This window comes from Kryptolebias marmoratus, linkage group LG24 (assembly GCF_001649575.2).
Source record: "Kryptolebias marmoratus isolate JLee-2015 linkage group LG24, ASM164957v2, whole genome shotgun sequence".
In the NCBI taxonomy this organism is placed as follows: Eukaryota; Metazoa; Chordata; class Actinopteri; order Cyprinodontiformes; family Rivulidae; genus Kryptolebias; species Kryptolebias marmoratus.
Genome location: NC_051453.1, coordinates 6,101,088 through 6,115,880, shown reverse-complemented (window position 1 = coordinate 6,115,880; position 14,793 = coordinate 6,101,088). Strand labels below are relative to the sequence as shown.

At 39.5% G+C, this 14,793-nt stretch overlaps 2 protein-coding genes across 2 annotated transcripts in view; both read right to left on the bottom strand.

Moving 5' to 3' along the window:
- LOC108234355 (cAMP-specific 3',5'-cyclic phosphodiesterase 4C) overlaps positions 1 to 5,369 on the bottom strand; it is a 93,874-nt gene extending 88,505 nt beyond the window's left edge. Inside the window, exon 1 of the mRNA XM_025005307.2 lies at positions 5,218 to 5,369. The gene's annotated coding sequence lies outside the window, so the exon portion shown is untranslated. The remainder of the gene's footprint in view (positions 1 to 5,217) is intronic.
- Positions 5,370 to 7,496: 2,127 nt separating this feature from the next.
- On the bottom strand, positions 7,497 to 14,242 carry LOC108234306 (mucin-22-like). The gene is made up of 4 exons (XM_017413387.3): positions 13,912 to 14,242; positions 12,184 to 12,513; positions 10,336 to 10,499; positions 7,497 to 8,392 (listed from the first exon to the last, which is right to left on the bottom strand). The coding sequence occupies exons 1-4, from the start codon at positions 13,973 to 13,975 to the stop codon at positions 8,348 to 8,350; spliced, it is 603 nt and encodes a 200-aa protein (XP_017268876.1). The 5' UTR covers positions 13,976 to 14,242; the 3' UTR covers positions 7,497 to 8,347.
- Between the last annotated feature and the right edge of the window lie 551 nt (positions 14,243 to 14,793).

Sequence of the window (14,793 nt, the reverse complement as noted above, 5' to 3'; positions counted from 1 at the left end):
ACTTTCAGAACAATGTGAGCCCAAAACAGCTCCATCCACTTAACAAATCTGTGACAACTCCAAATCTCTGCAGAGAAAAAGGCCCGTTATTGAAATTCCAGATTCAGGCAATTATCCTGCTTCGACAGAAAAATGCTCAGTTCTAGTCGTGACCTCATCATAAAGTACAAACCCTTCCTCATCATTTAATCTTATAAAACTTGATGTGATGCTTTATTTTTCTTGCAACCAAAAAAAAGGGGGTTTCCGTGGCATGAAACCCTTCTGACCCCTTAAAGTCTGCAGGAGCTTTGTTTGATCAAAGCTCTTTGTTGCAGCCTCAACACGCTCAGTGGCAGCGCCAGCAGAAAGTCTACTTTGACATTTTGATCCGGTTGTTTTTTCAGGCTGTCCCTTCTCTTGACATTTTACTGCGACTCCACAGATGACAGCTTTCTCAGGAATCTCTCTAACAGCCTCATTAATGAGAACCTTTTTACCCCCTTATGTGTCACCGCAAAAAGTATTAACCGCTGGTTTAGATTTAGTTGTAAAATAACTGTGTGTCTCTGTTCAATGTGTGGTTTTTTTCCGCTGGTTGTAACCTCTGAGGAGGGTCAACTTCAGGACGAAATCAACCTGAAGCCCTCAGATCCTAACAAATCTCTAATTAGTGCTTCGTTAAAGCCACATGGACGAGGGAGGTCAAGTCTTTATGAGGAACATCAGCTGTTATGCCAACGCACAGGAAAATCCACAACAACAAACCCGGAGAGCGTCGGTTCCCCTCCTGACGCTCATCGGAACATTAAAATGGAGCCTCTGGGAGTGAATTTATTGGGTCCTGCTCAGAGTGGGACTCTGTGAACTGGGCTGGTTCCTGCAGATCCCGGGATGTGAGGCAAACTGTCTCGTGAGCCACTGGATGAACGTTTTACTTTAGTCCGGTGCAACTACATCACAGTTACTCTGAGTCAAACCCTCCACCCTGGCACAACAGACTCTGCAATGATTAACTATCTGAGGAGCGGCATTGTTCAATCAGCCTCCATAAGGGAACACTCGAGGCGCCGTGTAACGTCTTCTCTGTGCTGACGCACGGCAGGTAGCAGATCTGCTCGTTAAAACCCGGGCTGATAAGAGTCCGTCCACGAGCTTCACTGCGGCGCCAGAAACACGCTGCAGAGAAATGTGACTCAGGTATCCCGACGTGCTCAGTGACCACACACGTAAACCCCTATGAATCATTACTTTCAATTTAGAAATGGCTAACCTCTGAGATGGCGGCAGCTGGTGGCCGGGGCAAAGTGTGAAACATAAAACTGTGAAATTACTGAGGTCAAGGGTCACACTGTTACACTTAAAAAGTGTGCCCTTAAGGCACACGTGTCAAACTCAAGGCCCACAGGCCAGATCTGGCCCTCTGTAACATTTCATCCGGCCCCCAAGATAATGTTTAGATTTCATCAGGTCCGGCCCTCTAGTCTAGGACAGAGTCTTTAATTCTTATTTTGCTTAAAAAAACTGAGCCTAATTAGTGAAGTTTTCTCTTGACAGTGACTTAGAAGCCAACAATGTATAGTTTTAGTTTCTGTATGATCAGATTTTTGTTGATGGCTTTTTAAAAAAATCTGTTTCAATGTTAAAAACTTAATTTAAAAGCTGAGTGAGGCGTAAGAAATGGCTGCTAATGATGAGTTTTTTGAAGTTTGATCTATTTGTCTGTGTTCATTAAAGTCTGTTTGCTCTAAATTCTGTATAATCTGTAACTGGGAAAAGGTCATTGATATTTCTATATGAATGATTTGACATAATACATCTAAAACCAATTAATTTATGTAACTTTTAATAAATATTGATTGTGATTGGCCCTTGGCTTGGACCAAATTTTCCTTGCATCACTGGGTTTGACACTCCTGCCTTAAGGGATGACTTGTTGAGTTTTGGTGACTCTGAGTGGATCTCGTGTAGATAAATCAATTTTCCTATAAATCGCCATGTAAAATGTAGACATTCACAGTTCTGTAAAATACCTGAATTACTTTAAAAAAATGTCATCTGAAAGATCATCTAAGATATTTTATTGACGGCTCTAACAGCTTTAAGCAAATAAGCTGAAATGATTGCTTGATGTTTAAAATTTGATGTTAAATTCAGAGAAAGAGTGAGTTCTTGAATTAGGATAAAATTTGGACTCATCCTGCCAGTTTAAAGAAGTTTGTACGGCGGTTCATGAGATATTTTACTAACAGACACACACAACCATATCCTCCTCCTTTGCCATTCAGTGCTCAGTGATAATGAAGATTTTTGCACAAAATCCATGCAAGAACTTGTGAATTATTAAAATATTGAAGATTATACTGATAACCATGAATAGATAAGCTGAGCTAGATGCTCAATTGTTTAAAATTTGATTTTAAACAATCTGATAACATGGAAACCTCCATTATGCAAGTCTAAATACCAAATGATCAGATTTTCTGTGATTCAGCAGAAAGAAAAGGATGAAACCAAGTTTCAGAACAGTAATTATACAAACCCCCCAAAAAACTGCTAAAAATATCAAGCCTGCTTGACTTTTTTCATCAGAACCATTTTTTTCCATTGTTTATCAAAGTCAGCTCATCTTCTCAGTAATTTCAGTAGAAATTAAAAGACAAATCTCCCCAGTTTTTCTTTTTTGTAAATATCTGACAAATGATCAGTGAGTCACGCAGACAGACAAAGGCAGATGGAGGCAGGCTTCTGCAAATGTTTGCGTCTCTGACATCCTCAGATGTCCACGGCTGAGGAGGAAACCGGCTCAGCGCTGGAGCAGGACGCCATCTAATGGACGCAGAGAGGGGGACGGTCAGCTTGTCAAACTGATGACACGCAGGAATTCTCCAAGTTTCCCACGGCAGAGAGAGACAGGTCTGTCTGAGCAGCTTTAGGGAGCAGAGGAAACTGCTGGAGGCTCTTTGAGCAAAGACGCCAAAACAATCCTACAGATCCAGTTTACAGTGAAAAGGCCCTGAAACTCCTACTGACTGCTGAAGGATCCTGGATGGACTCAAAAAGAAGAAGTTTCTCAAATAAAGAATTCTCAGAATTAAATAAAAATACAATCTGATTATCGCCCACGTCTGTGTGCATTCAGTTGTCTGCAGCGTTAAGTTAAAAGGATTTTAACATTTAATGCACATCTTTAAATATCTAACATGTAGAGTCAACCCCGTCACAACTAATCCATCACAGCAAACACAAAACTGCATGTAACTCAGACAATTTTACAAAAAAACGAGCTAAAATCTGGTGTGGTAGTGGCTGAGAGTCATCCCCAGCACATGTTATAAGCTTTACACAAAATCGATCTTAAAACAGGCAATAACTGGACAGATTTTAATGAAATCCTCATAAAGTAATCAGTGGTTCTACATCTACAGCTGATTAACTTTTGGAGGCACCTCAATATAAAATGGCTGCCACAGCTAATCCAGATTAGCCAACACAAAAATGGCTACGGTTTATGGTTGTGGTTGGAGCTGAGACTCATTCTCGACACATTTGTTGAACGCAATCAGATCCTGCGTAAAGTAGCAGAGGATCATTTTAGTTTGAATCTCTGACGTGAAAGGGGATACTTGGCTTTTTAATTTTATCACAGAAAATTCAGCTAATATGTTATGAATGTTCGGGGGGAAAAAAAACAACTTTTTAATCTGGATGACAACCTAAATGGCATCCAATACAACAAATAATAAGAGAATAAGCCTCAACTAAGCTTGAAAAGAGAGGGGTGAAAGAAATAATTTTAAGCAAATGTGTGAAAATGTGTGTGAGACGGATCAGAAGCGAACTAACTCATCTAAAAGTGAGATAAAATTTAAGATGAAGACTTTTTCTCCTTTCGTGAGCAAAGAAAAACAGACGGAAATAAAGCAAATAAAGAAAGTTTGTCTGAGTCAAACAAGGAAGATGTTCTTTGTCTCTGTGGGGGTCAAGGAGACAGAGTGAAGGAAGCAGATATGGAGGAAGGAAGGAGATAAAGGGAGGACAGGAGAATACATAAATATTTTGGGGGAACACATTCCATGTTGGTTCACTGGAGACGTTTCCATGAGTTCAGCTCATGATGGAAATGACGAACAACAATGCAGCTGAGACACATCTTACAGATTATTACTAAAATATGACAGCAGGAAAAGGTCTGAAGCAGGGGCGCCAAATTCAGCAACACAAAGGGAGACAAAATTAAAACCTTGGTCCAAGCCGAGGGCCACTCTCCATCAATATTTATTGAAAAAAATACAGAAATTAACTCTGGTTTTAGATGTAATAAGTTAAATCCTTCATATAGAAATATCAAACACATTTTTTCTGTTACATATTAAATTTAATTTTATACAAACATACTTTAACGAACAAAGAAAAATAAATCTAACCTAAAAAGACACATAGATAGCATTTATTTCTTATGCCTTACTCTATCGTCAGCTTTTAAATGATTTTTTTCCTCCATTAAAACAGCTAAAAAGCCATCAGCAAAAACCTGAACATACAGCTATAAACATTTAACTTTGAAACAAGAAGAAAGTACAAAAAATAAATAAATAAAAACGACTCACATTAAAGCAGGCTTGCTGTTACTCTGATGCACGTTAAGTCAGATATCAGATATCAGATATCATTTCTTGTTTGATTACTGAGATTAGTGAGAAATTAAAACCTATTTTTTCTCGGCTTCAAAGTAACGGTCTCGAGAAGACTTCACTAAATACACTTTTTGTTGTTTTTTAAGCAACATGAGAAGCGACGTCCCAAACCGGAGGGACAGATGTAATAAAATTTGAACGTTACTTTTGCAGGGGGCCAGATAAAATGTTAAACCAGGGGCCCGGATCTGGCCCGCGGGCCTTGAGTTTGACACATGTGGTCTAAAGTGTTCAGCTTTCACAAACAAAAAAACAAAAACAAAACAAAATGCCCCGAAAGCATTTAAAATAAATCACACACTCTGAGCCAATAGGTGTAATAATAAAACATCTTAAAGCTCAACCCTAATGCCAGTTTTTATTATTTTTTTAATTATTATTATTATGTATTATAAATGAGCCCCCTCTGATAAAAACCTGAGATAATAATAACGGTTCCTGCTGAACATGACGAACCTCAGCTCCTCACATCTGTGCGCACCGCGGAGTTTTACACAACTCTGGAGGAAAGTTTGACTTCATTAACAACCCCGGCACTCACCGGAGCTCCCGGCCGGCTTCTGTCCTCCTGAGGCGGGGGTTCCTTCTGGAGAAAGTCCCTGGAGGTGTCCGTCATGTACCGCTGCAGCGCTTATCGCCGAGCTCCATGTTTTATTGCCGCAGTTTCATTAGTTGCTCACTTTAGACTTCAAACTCGAACTCTTGCCGGTGCCGTCAGCGTGACGTAGGGCCGCCCGGTCACGTGACCAGAAGTGAAGCTGTGGCACGTAAACAACATCACACGAGGCTGGCTCTGTGGGGTTTACATTAACTTTCATTTGGCACCAAATAAACTTTGCGGTTATCTGTGATTTCCCACATTACCTGGTCTAAACCTGAGCAGGAAAATAAATTTTAAAACCCAAAGGAATAGTTAAAGACAGATCAAATTTATAAACAAAGTCTGCACATATTTCAGCTATTGGTGGTTAACATGTCCTTTAATTAAAAGTTTGTAAACAACTACCACAAGTGTTTGTGCTTTGTTTTGTTCTTTACCTACAAAAACAGCCGAATTGAATGCCGAACTCTGTCTTTATGGTCCTTTTGATCCCTGATGTTTCTTTCTCTTTAACATTTAGCTGCAGATTCTCTCTTGTATTTCCACCTAAATGTCTTTGCCGAGATTCTGCTCTTGTCTGATTTCCTCATATTTGTTTACCTACAGACTGCAGCCAGCCTAATGTAGGTCAGTCACGTGACTTGACGTGATCTACGTGGTTTGTTTACATTGAGTGCATGCCCGCATTTCAGATTTGCATTTAATATAACTGGAAAACTACTGGAGTAAACTCTTTCAAACTGCACCATTTGATTAAATTCAGGATAACCTTTTATTTTATAGATTGTAATGAGTGTCTTTAATTTCTCTTTAATAAAAACATGGGCTTCAAGTTAATCTGAAATACACACTACATGCCCAAAAGTATTCAGACACACCTGTTATCTGTTGAATTCAGGTGTTTTAGTCAAGGTTTGGTCTATAAGCCCCGGATCTCCTGTGACGTCATGTTTTGTGGCAACACTTTGGGGACAGAGCCCTGATCTCAACCCCATTGAGCACCTTTAGAATGAACTGAAACAGGTAAATCCTCTACAGAAGGAATGGGCACAAATTCCTGAAGGAACACGCCAAGATCTTGTGGAGTGTTTCTGTGGCCTGCAATGTCCGTTTCAGTTCCAAAAGTGCTTAGTGAGGTTGAGGTCAGATGATCTGCGGGTCAGTCCAGTTTGTCCTCGTCAAACCATGTCCTTATAGTCCCTGTGCAACGGGGGACAGTCACGGGCATTCCTTCATTGCTACAAAATCCTTCCATGCATGACTTCTCTTTCTTTGCAGGTGGCGGGGGAGCTGGTGCCTGTCTCCAGGAGTCACTGTGTGAGAGGCGGGGGACATCCTGGACAGGTCACAAGTCCATCACTGGGACACATGGAGACAAATGAGATCAACACCATTAACTTACTCACACCTAGGGACAATTTAGAGTTACCAACTAATCTAACATGCTTGTTTTTGATCTGTGGGAGCAAACCGGAGTTTCAAGAGACAACTCAGGGTGCAGACTGCACATAGAAAGGCTGGGAGGCAAACCTGCAACCTTCTTGCTGTGAGGCGACAGCTTTAACCACTGCACCACATGCCACAAAACTGGAAGCATGAAGGTAAAGTAAGTAGTAAACTTTATTTATATAGCACCTTCCATAGATAAAATCACAAAGTGCTTCACAGAAATACAGATACAGGCTTAATGTAAAACAAAAACAGTAGGAGCTGCTGATAAAAATGTTAAGTAGAACATTTAACTAAAAGCTTGTCTGAATGAAAACGTCTTAAGCTGCTTTTTAAAGGAATTAACAGAGACAGACACACAGGGGCAGGACATCGCACTGCCTGGGGGCCCACGGCCTGAAAGGACAGGTTACCTGGAGTTTTAAACCGGGTCTTATGGACCTTTAGGAGGTTCAAGGCTGAAGAATAACAAATCAACATTTTAGTGTCCATCCTGTCCATTTAAAGCTCTAAAATTAAAGTGTCCATAATGTCTTGGCCCATCACAGGAGATCAGGGGTCTGTAATGAATTCTACTAATAACAGGTGTCCAAATCCTTTTAGCCATGAAGTATAAAAACATCACATAAATCTGCTTGTTTTTGTTCTAAATGGTAAAGACAACTTGAGGTTGGTAGAAGGTTCCTCTGTTTGTTGACGCTGACCTCAGGCAGCAGAACTGACAGCTAAAGCCCAAATATACGAAAGTTAAATAAAACAAATAGGGACAATACTTTAGAGAGAACATTTATTTTTTTGTGCAGCTTTATTGGAATTCGCACAATTACATAGTTTTTACAGTTGTGTGCAAAGTCAAGAAGACGCACTTATCACCCAAAACTTTAACAGATTTATTTAAGCCACTGAGTGACTCGTGTTGCACTGCTGCAAAACCTTTTATTGTTCATGAATCTGTAATCATACTCAGTCGTCACTTGTGTTGGATGTACTGAAGCAGCTTTACCACACATACACCATAAATCTAAAGAAATGAGTTAAAATCAACTAACATTCATGTAGGGAAGGAATTATCAAACCGGGGAAGATTATAACTCAAAAACATTTCAAATTGAAGGTTTAGCTTCCAACTTTCTAGAGATTCTAACAAACAAACAAAAAAAGGTTGAGATTTAGAGCATCTTTTTGCTTTGAATGATTTTGATAAATTTCTGAAATGGTGGATTTCATTCATCCATTTTTCTCGTAAGCAGAAAAAGAAGGGGAGTTTTAATTAAAAGCCCAAGACATTTGAGTGAACACCTGAGTATTATTTAAATAATAGTGATCATATTCAGCATAAATTCTCTCTCATACAATCAGATAGTTTTACAGCGTCATCACCTGAAACGCCTTCACTAAAGGGGTGTAAACTAAATCTAGAATATACAGTATATCCAGAAATTATCAGAAGAACATGAGAAGAATCTGTCATTTGATCAAGTTTCAGAGCCTAAATCAGTTTAATCACCAGCAGCTAAACAGTCAAGAATCTCCCACAAGGAAGGACAAAAGTGCTACAGAATAAATCTGAGTCTCTGCGGAGGACGTTTGTTGTTTTTGTTGTCCCACGGAGCGTCCTCTGTCATTTGGAATAATGAGCGAAGGGAGACTCTTCATTCACTTTGCCCTGCAGAGACGACAGAAACACCAGTGGGGTTTAAAAGAAATATATGTGATTCTCTTAAAAACCTTTCATGAAAAAAAAGCACAAAAAATGACATTTTATACAATTACTACAAAAAGGAATTTGATCTTATTAAATTGACTGATAAATAGCTTTAACTAATAAAATGAAATGGATCAAATATGACATTTTAATTCCCTCTCATTCCTTTTTTCTGCAATGTGCAATTAAATTATTTAGTTTTACCTTACACCACATAAATAAGCCAACTTAAAATGAACTGAAATTGTTTTTATGAGTGAAAACTAAGCAAGAACTCAAATAATTCAGTGAATAGGAGCTGGTTAAAGTTGTGCAACACCACATATAGGCACGTCACCCTAACTGTCCGTCCTGCTCCTTGTTCCTTTCTTAAAAACTAAATCTTGTCATTAATTAACTCTAACAGTTGTCTTTACATGATTACATGCCTGCCCTGTGGTTGGTTATATAATGTGTAAATGTAAAGTGCATTCTGTTCCAGTTCAGCTCAATGTCCTGAAATGAGTTTTACAGCCACGAGGCAATAAAGCTTTGCACCAACCCAGAAAACTTGTGTAACCTTTCTGAACTTTAGTGACGCTTTTACATTTTTAATCACCCGCCGCCGAAGGTGAAAGGGCAAAAACGTGTCAGCCTGCATTTTTTTGTGTTCTTTTGACTGCAGCATTATGATCCAGTGGACGGGTTTTAATGAAAATCTTAAAAAATCAACAAATAATTGACTTTTAAAGTCAACACAGTTCAAGATGGCCGCCACAGCCAGTGACCTCAGGAAACAGAATTGGCTATAACGCAGACACCTTTACAGATACGGAGCTAAAATCTGGTGTTGTAGTAGCTGAGTATCATCCCTGACATATACTCCAAGCGCTTCACATTGTGCATCACTTTTGCCCAAGATTTTGGCATTAAATGTTTGTGTCAACACTGTTAGCAAAATATGTCATGACTCACTGGACAGATTTTAAAGAAACTCTCAGAAAGTAATCACTGGATGTACAACTACAACTGATTAACTTTTGGAGCCATTAAATGAAGTCAATTGATCTTAGACAACACAAAAACGGCTATAATTCAATCAATTTTACTGATATTGAGCTAAAATCTGGTAATCTTTAACACATAACCTGAGCGCTAATACTTCAGGTAAGATCTCACAATATCACATGAAACCCTGCATAATATCTTTTACAAGATTTGACTAAAACTGTGCCAACTCCAAACTTTCTTAAAATGAGATTAGTCTTAAATGCAGGCATGAAAGTTGGCGGGTGATATGCATTTCTTCAAGTAATGCTAGGCCTTTAATTTGTTACTTTTGTTTGATATAAAAGCGATAAATCACTGGATCGCAGTAGTTCACATAGGCGTTTCTTCTGCCAAGTTATTTGTCATCATATCTGGAAAAGAGTTGTGTTTTTCACACAATGAGGAGGAAAAATCTTATTTGTTCACCTGAAATACAATCCCCCCAAAAAACCTCCAGGATGCTGACGAAGTCTGAATACCTGCTGACGAACTGATGGGGCCTGATAATAAACTCTTTCACAAAGAAAAAGCTCAGTCATCACATATTCACCCCACATAATGCCCCGTGAGACTGTTTGACACACTAACAAGTCAGACTTCCTGTTTGCGTAAAAGAAAGAGCAGCAAACCACCGAGCTTACTGCTGAGAGCAAAAACGAAGAAAATGCCACATGGTAGCTGAAGTTTTATATCTCAGTTCTTAGAAGCTGCCAGTATCACTTTCTTTAGGCTTTTACTAGATACCAGCACCTGAATGAAAGCAAAACTCACAGGGGAAAACAGGATATTGAGTTTTCTGTGCTTTTAAATATTAATAAAAAGTAGCAATAAGTGCATTTGACCCTTTGTGCCCAAACACCAGTTTTCTCACTCACCATCGGCACGTCTTCAAGTCTCTCAAAGTTGGACTTTGGTGACTGGATACATTTCACCGTTACGACCACAATCATCAGAGCGAGGATGATGCTGAAGATGCAAATGATGGCCACGAGCCCAGGGTTTCTCATCAAGTCGTTTTTCCCCGAGTTGGCTGAGAGTGCTGAAAGTCATGACACAAAACAAACAGTTACTTTCCTGAGTAAACCACATTACGGACTTTATTATTATTTAATTTGATGAGATTTTCTTAAGCTTGACCGTTTTCTTGTCTAAAGATATCCGAGCTAGTTTTGTTTTGAGAAAACAAACTTTTTTTTTAAGAATAATGACACGATTATGGTGCAAATATGAGTGGCTCTCACAGTTTCGTCATTCATTACTGCCGTCATTGGAGATGATTTAGAACAGTAAAAGCATTGATCGGTGATAAAGGTGCTTTGATGCAATATTTCCAGTTTGAATCAGCTGCCAGCATGACTGTCCTGATTTCTGATAAAGTGGTAAAACATTATTATTATTTTGTTTTAATAGTTTTCAAACCATTTAGTTCTCATAAGAAAACAAGCTTTTATTGGTAAAAAAAACAACTTTAAAAACAAGCTGTGTTACTTCAAGATAACTTATCTTCAGATAACATCATAAAAAAATAAAATTTCAAGCATGCCCCATCTAGATTTCTGTATCCGAGTACTATGAACTCACATGTGACATTTAATAGACTTTATAGGCATGTTTTGCCACCTAGCGTAGCAGTTTTTACATTTTCAGCACCAGTTTGTCTGTAGATTCAACTGCAGAAGCCTATAATTAACAGTATTTCAACATTTACAGCATGCATGACAGAACCTGTAAGATCAGAATTACACAAATTAAACTCAGTTTGAAGAACAAAACTGTTTAGCTGCAGAGTCACAGAGACACACAGAAGATACACCTATCAGAAAAGATATTATGACCAAGCATCTAAACTTGTAGGTTTAGACCAAATCAGGCGTAACTTTTAACCAAACATGGCAGTCGGGTATGGGATCAACAGATCTGTTGAGGTTTAGGATGGGGTCTCCATCGTCCCACAGCTGTGACCTGACTCTATCAGTTTGGGGGCTTTCAAAGTCTTTATTATGTTTTTTTTTTTTTTGAGGTGTCGGTTTGCAGAACTGATCAGGCAGGTGGAAGGTCCACAAAGATGCCAGATTGCAGAGTTTTCCAGATTAAAAAATACAGGTTTAAAACAGAAACAAAAGTCAAGCTTCTTGTTAAAAAAAAGCTAGTGGTGCTGACATTTTGTCCAATAGGCAGGGCAGTTGGGTAGTTGCAAAATTACAGTATAGTTGAATATTCCTCTCAAACGCTAACATCTTAAATAACACAACTGGAAATTAGGCCGTTGAAGTGAGATGCTGGGGATTTGTTGCAACATGGGAGTGAGAGGTCGCTTTCTCCAACAAACCATTAAATCCACTGCAGCGCGGAGAAGCAGCAACTGGCTGTGGATTAAAGGAAAATAAAAAAAAACATGACGAAACAGTGGGGTGTGATGCTGAGGGGGGTGTACTTCATCATCAAGAAACACTGATGAACCCTCTGGAGATGCTGTGGGCTCATCAGCATCTCCAGATGATATATATATATATATATACTCACAGGAGTACTATTAGCTCTACTACCTAAATGAAGGCTGGGCATTAAAGGCAGTGGGGGTCCATTAGGCTGGTTATTGGGATGCAAAGCACGACTGCTCAGCATTTGTAATAAAACAGCTTATGACTGGTTGTAGTTCAAGCATTCCCATACAAGTTTACAATCTATTAGAATAAAATAAAAAGCTCTCCCTGTAGTCTAACCTGGACTGGTTGCGTTCACTGCGGCACTGGTTGAGGCATTTTGTGACTCTGACGTCGACAGGACTGTCTGCTCCTGAGAAGTCGTCTCATTGGATGCCTGGCTGGTTGTAGCGTTCACAGTAGTACTGCTTGGGTTGGGTTCCTCTGTTCTGGGTGTTCCTGGTGAAGCTGAAGTGACATCAGTGGCGTTCTGGTGTGTTGTTGTTGTTTGAGACTGCAGTGTGACGGCGCTGGTTTTCACACCAGATGACGTTGCCAAGCTGGAGGGGAAGTGCGAAGCCGTTGTGGTCGACTCTGGTTCCTGTGTAGGTTCAGAGAAAATGGCGGTTTCTGCAAAAAAAACACATTTTACCTATATTTTAGATCACGTTAGTGGAGCAAAGCAGTCGCAAAGCTGTGAATTATAAAATCTGTGAAAGGAGGGCGACAATGAGCCCGTCTCACCTTATAATAAATTAATAACCGTTTAGCAGAACGCTCAGCACAGCAGCTCTGATCCAGCAGAGAACAAGTTTTATGTTCTCCGTGTTTTTAAAGTGCACTAATTCAAAAGCACAGACAAAGAAGCTAAAACTCCAAACTTGGAACCTAAAAAAAGGAGGATCTTTCCTTTGGATGGAGATAAATACCAGATTTTAAACAACTGAGCTTTGGATTAATCGCTGCACAGTTAACTTATTGAACATTTCCAAAGGCCGACTGGAGCTCAGAGCAATCATCCTTCAATATAAAGTTATTAATTTATGTGTCCCTAGTTGGAGTTTTATGGCACAAAGGTGCACTGAACTAGAAAATATCACGTTTTGCACCACAAAGATGGAAAAATATAAGTGAATTGTTTCAAATGACATCCTGAAACACTAAGGGTCAGATTAAGCTAAATTAAATTGATGTTCTGGGTCTTGGAAGGATAAAATTATTTAAATTTTGGACCTTACATTTACTTACATCAGGTTATGGTCAAAACGTCAGAGGAGCTCTAAATAACAGTTGTGGATGAAAGCCTAATTTCACTACAAATGAACAAACTCTGTCATCCAGGACTTGACCATCCTGGGTGGTTCAACAGAACGCAGCTGGACTTCTTCTCTCGTTCCTGAAGACGTTTCACCTCTCATCCAAAAGGCTTCTTCAGTTCGGCCTCGGCTTGTTTGATAAAGATTCTACAATACGATCAAAAGTTCCCTCATCAGCCATAAGTGGGTTTTTTGTCGTCTGCTGTGGCTCCTTTCAGATCACCTGTAGGCCTGGATGAGCTTGTTGATTCTGAAGCTCAAAAAACAAGCAATGATTTGTGTCCTCTGGTAACAATACGCTGCCACCCTGTTGGCACTGTGTGCACTCTGGCTCATTATCATGTTTACCAAGTAATAGAAACTGCAACAGGCTCAATCACCATCACCATCCAAATCTTTGCTTTATTCCCCCACCAGAATTGACTTTCCAAGTTCAGCTTAAAACTGAAGTGTGCTGAAAATCTGCTTGACAGAAAAAGGGCACAGCTGCTGCTTTTTAGAACAGAATCTGCTTAAAAAAACAGCACTGCTTTCTGAGAAATAACCTGCGCCTTGTTAACCCAGGCAAGCTTTTCTGCACCTCCCTCTGGTAACAGGACGCTTTCTGTTTGCATAAATTTGCATCTCTACCAGACTTTTCACGTGGAGTTCAGCCCTCGTTTCGTCAAACCCGTGAGCTTTAACAGGAGAAAAGTGTGAAACTTTCACTCACCGCTGCAGACTGCCACTGTGAGGAGGGAAACCAGGACGGTGAGGTGCATCATGGCTGCAGGCATGTTGAGAGAGGAAACGGCTGACAGTCATATCAGTGACGTTCAGAAAACCCTCACAGGCGATACATCCTTGACAGCAGGATGTGTTCAATGCTTGGAGAGGAGGAGGGCTCGAAACATGAGCCGCTGCATTTCAAATCTTTCAGGCTGATCAAATATTTGAACAAAGTGTTTGCTCTGCTGACGACAGCTGGAGATCAGTTTTACCTTCTGAGCAGGTTTTTACAGATTAAAAGGACTTGGGTTTGTGTGATTTCATTAAACTTTTACTGTTTCCATTGCTTTTTTTCGGCCTTGTTTTCATATTCAGTATTTCTTTTAGTTTCACCCTGTGTTATTTCTGTAAAGCTTGTTTCTGTGCCGTCGCACCTGCTCTCTGTTTGCTGATTGCCACTCACCTGTTACTCGTCTTTCATTTGCTCAGCAAGGACTTTTTCCTTCGTGGTTGGCTTTGCTTTGTACCGCATCATTGTAACAATTTACCGTTTGGAGATACCTGTTCATCTGTGTTGTTTAGATTTTTGTAGTGTTTTCAGACTCTGACACTTGTTTAGTTATTTAGTTATTTTGCTTGTTGGTCTAAAATGATGCACATAATATAAACTTTATTATCAACAAACTCTTACTGATGGTCTTTCCTGCAGCACAGGATGTGACCTTTAATTTTCAGGGAAGTAAAAACACTTATTTATACAAGAAATCTAAATTTTCCAATTAAAGTTTTATGTATTTTTCCTACTGCACACCACAGAAGGCATAGGTGATAGTTTTTGTGTCTGTAATGTTAGCAAAATATCTCATGAACCACTGGACAAAAAGTA